Source organism: Helobdella robusta, assembly GCF_000326865.2.
Source record: "Helobdella robusta unplaced genomic scaffold HELROscaffold_7, whole genome shotgun sequence".
NCBI classification, from domain to species: Eukaryota; Metazoa; Annelida; class Clitellata; order Rhynchobdellida; family Glossiphoniidae; genus Helobdella; species Helobdella robusta.
In genome coordinates, this window is record NW_008705398.1 from 4,726,216 (window position 1) to 4,727,022 (window position 807).

Here is an 807-nt window from a genome sequence, read left to right on the forward strand (position 1 = left end):
GTGGTTTTTATGATGAGAGCAACAATATCAATAACTACAGCAACAATATCAATAACTACAGCAACATCAATAACTACAACAACATCAATAACTACAACAACATCAATAACTACAACAACATCAATAACTACAACAACATCAATAACTACAACAACATCAATAACTACAACAACATCAATAACTACAACAACATCAATAACTACAACAACATCAATAACTACAACAACATCAATAACTACAACAACATCAATAACTACAACAACATCAATAACTACAACAACATCAATAACTACAACAACACAACATTTGATTAGAAATATCATATACACATGCAACCTACAACATATGAACACAGTTGACATTATGGATTTCATTTGAAGCTGGTGATTATAAATTACAAAAAAATAATAATAATGTTGAAATCAGAAAAAGATAATCTAAAATGTTTATATTTACAACTACTATTACTCTTGTTATCTTTAATATTACTAATTTTACTACCCTGCACTATCAATAATGTTGCCAGACCTGCCCTAGGCGTAGGTGAAGTAGGCACATTTATAAGGATTTCAAGGGGCGGCATTTTCTCTAAAAAAATTATTAACTTTCACTAATTTTTAGTAATGTAAAACTTTCGAGTGTTAAAATTTTTGATACTAGTAGTTTATTTTTCTATTGAGGTTCACTTTTAGTTAATCTTTCTTTTCTCATCTTTTAAATTTCATTTTCATTATTAAAAATTTAAAAAACTTTTTATAAGATTATAAATGTGAAACCAAATTTGAATATTTAAATAAAACATATGAG

General features: G+C 26.3%; 1 protein-coding gene across 1 annotated transcript in view; it reads left to right on the forward strand.

Annotated features, from left to right (window-relative positions):
* The window catches only part of HELRODRAFT_165131 (hypothetical protein), a gene marked incomplete at both ends in the record, with an annotated part of 8,537 nt that extends 8,223 nt beyond the window's left edge, over positions 1 to 314 (forward strand). Inside the window, one exon of the mRNA XM_009031008.1 lies at positions 62 to 314. Coding sequence (XP_009029256.1) covers positions 62 to 314 — 253 coding nt within the window. The remainder of the gene's footprint in view (positions 1 to 61) is intronic.
* Between the last annotated feature and the right edge of the window lie 493 nt (positions 315 to 807).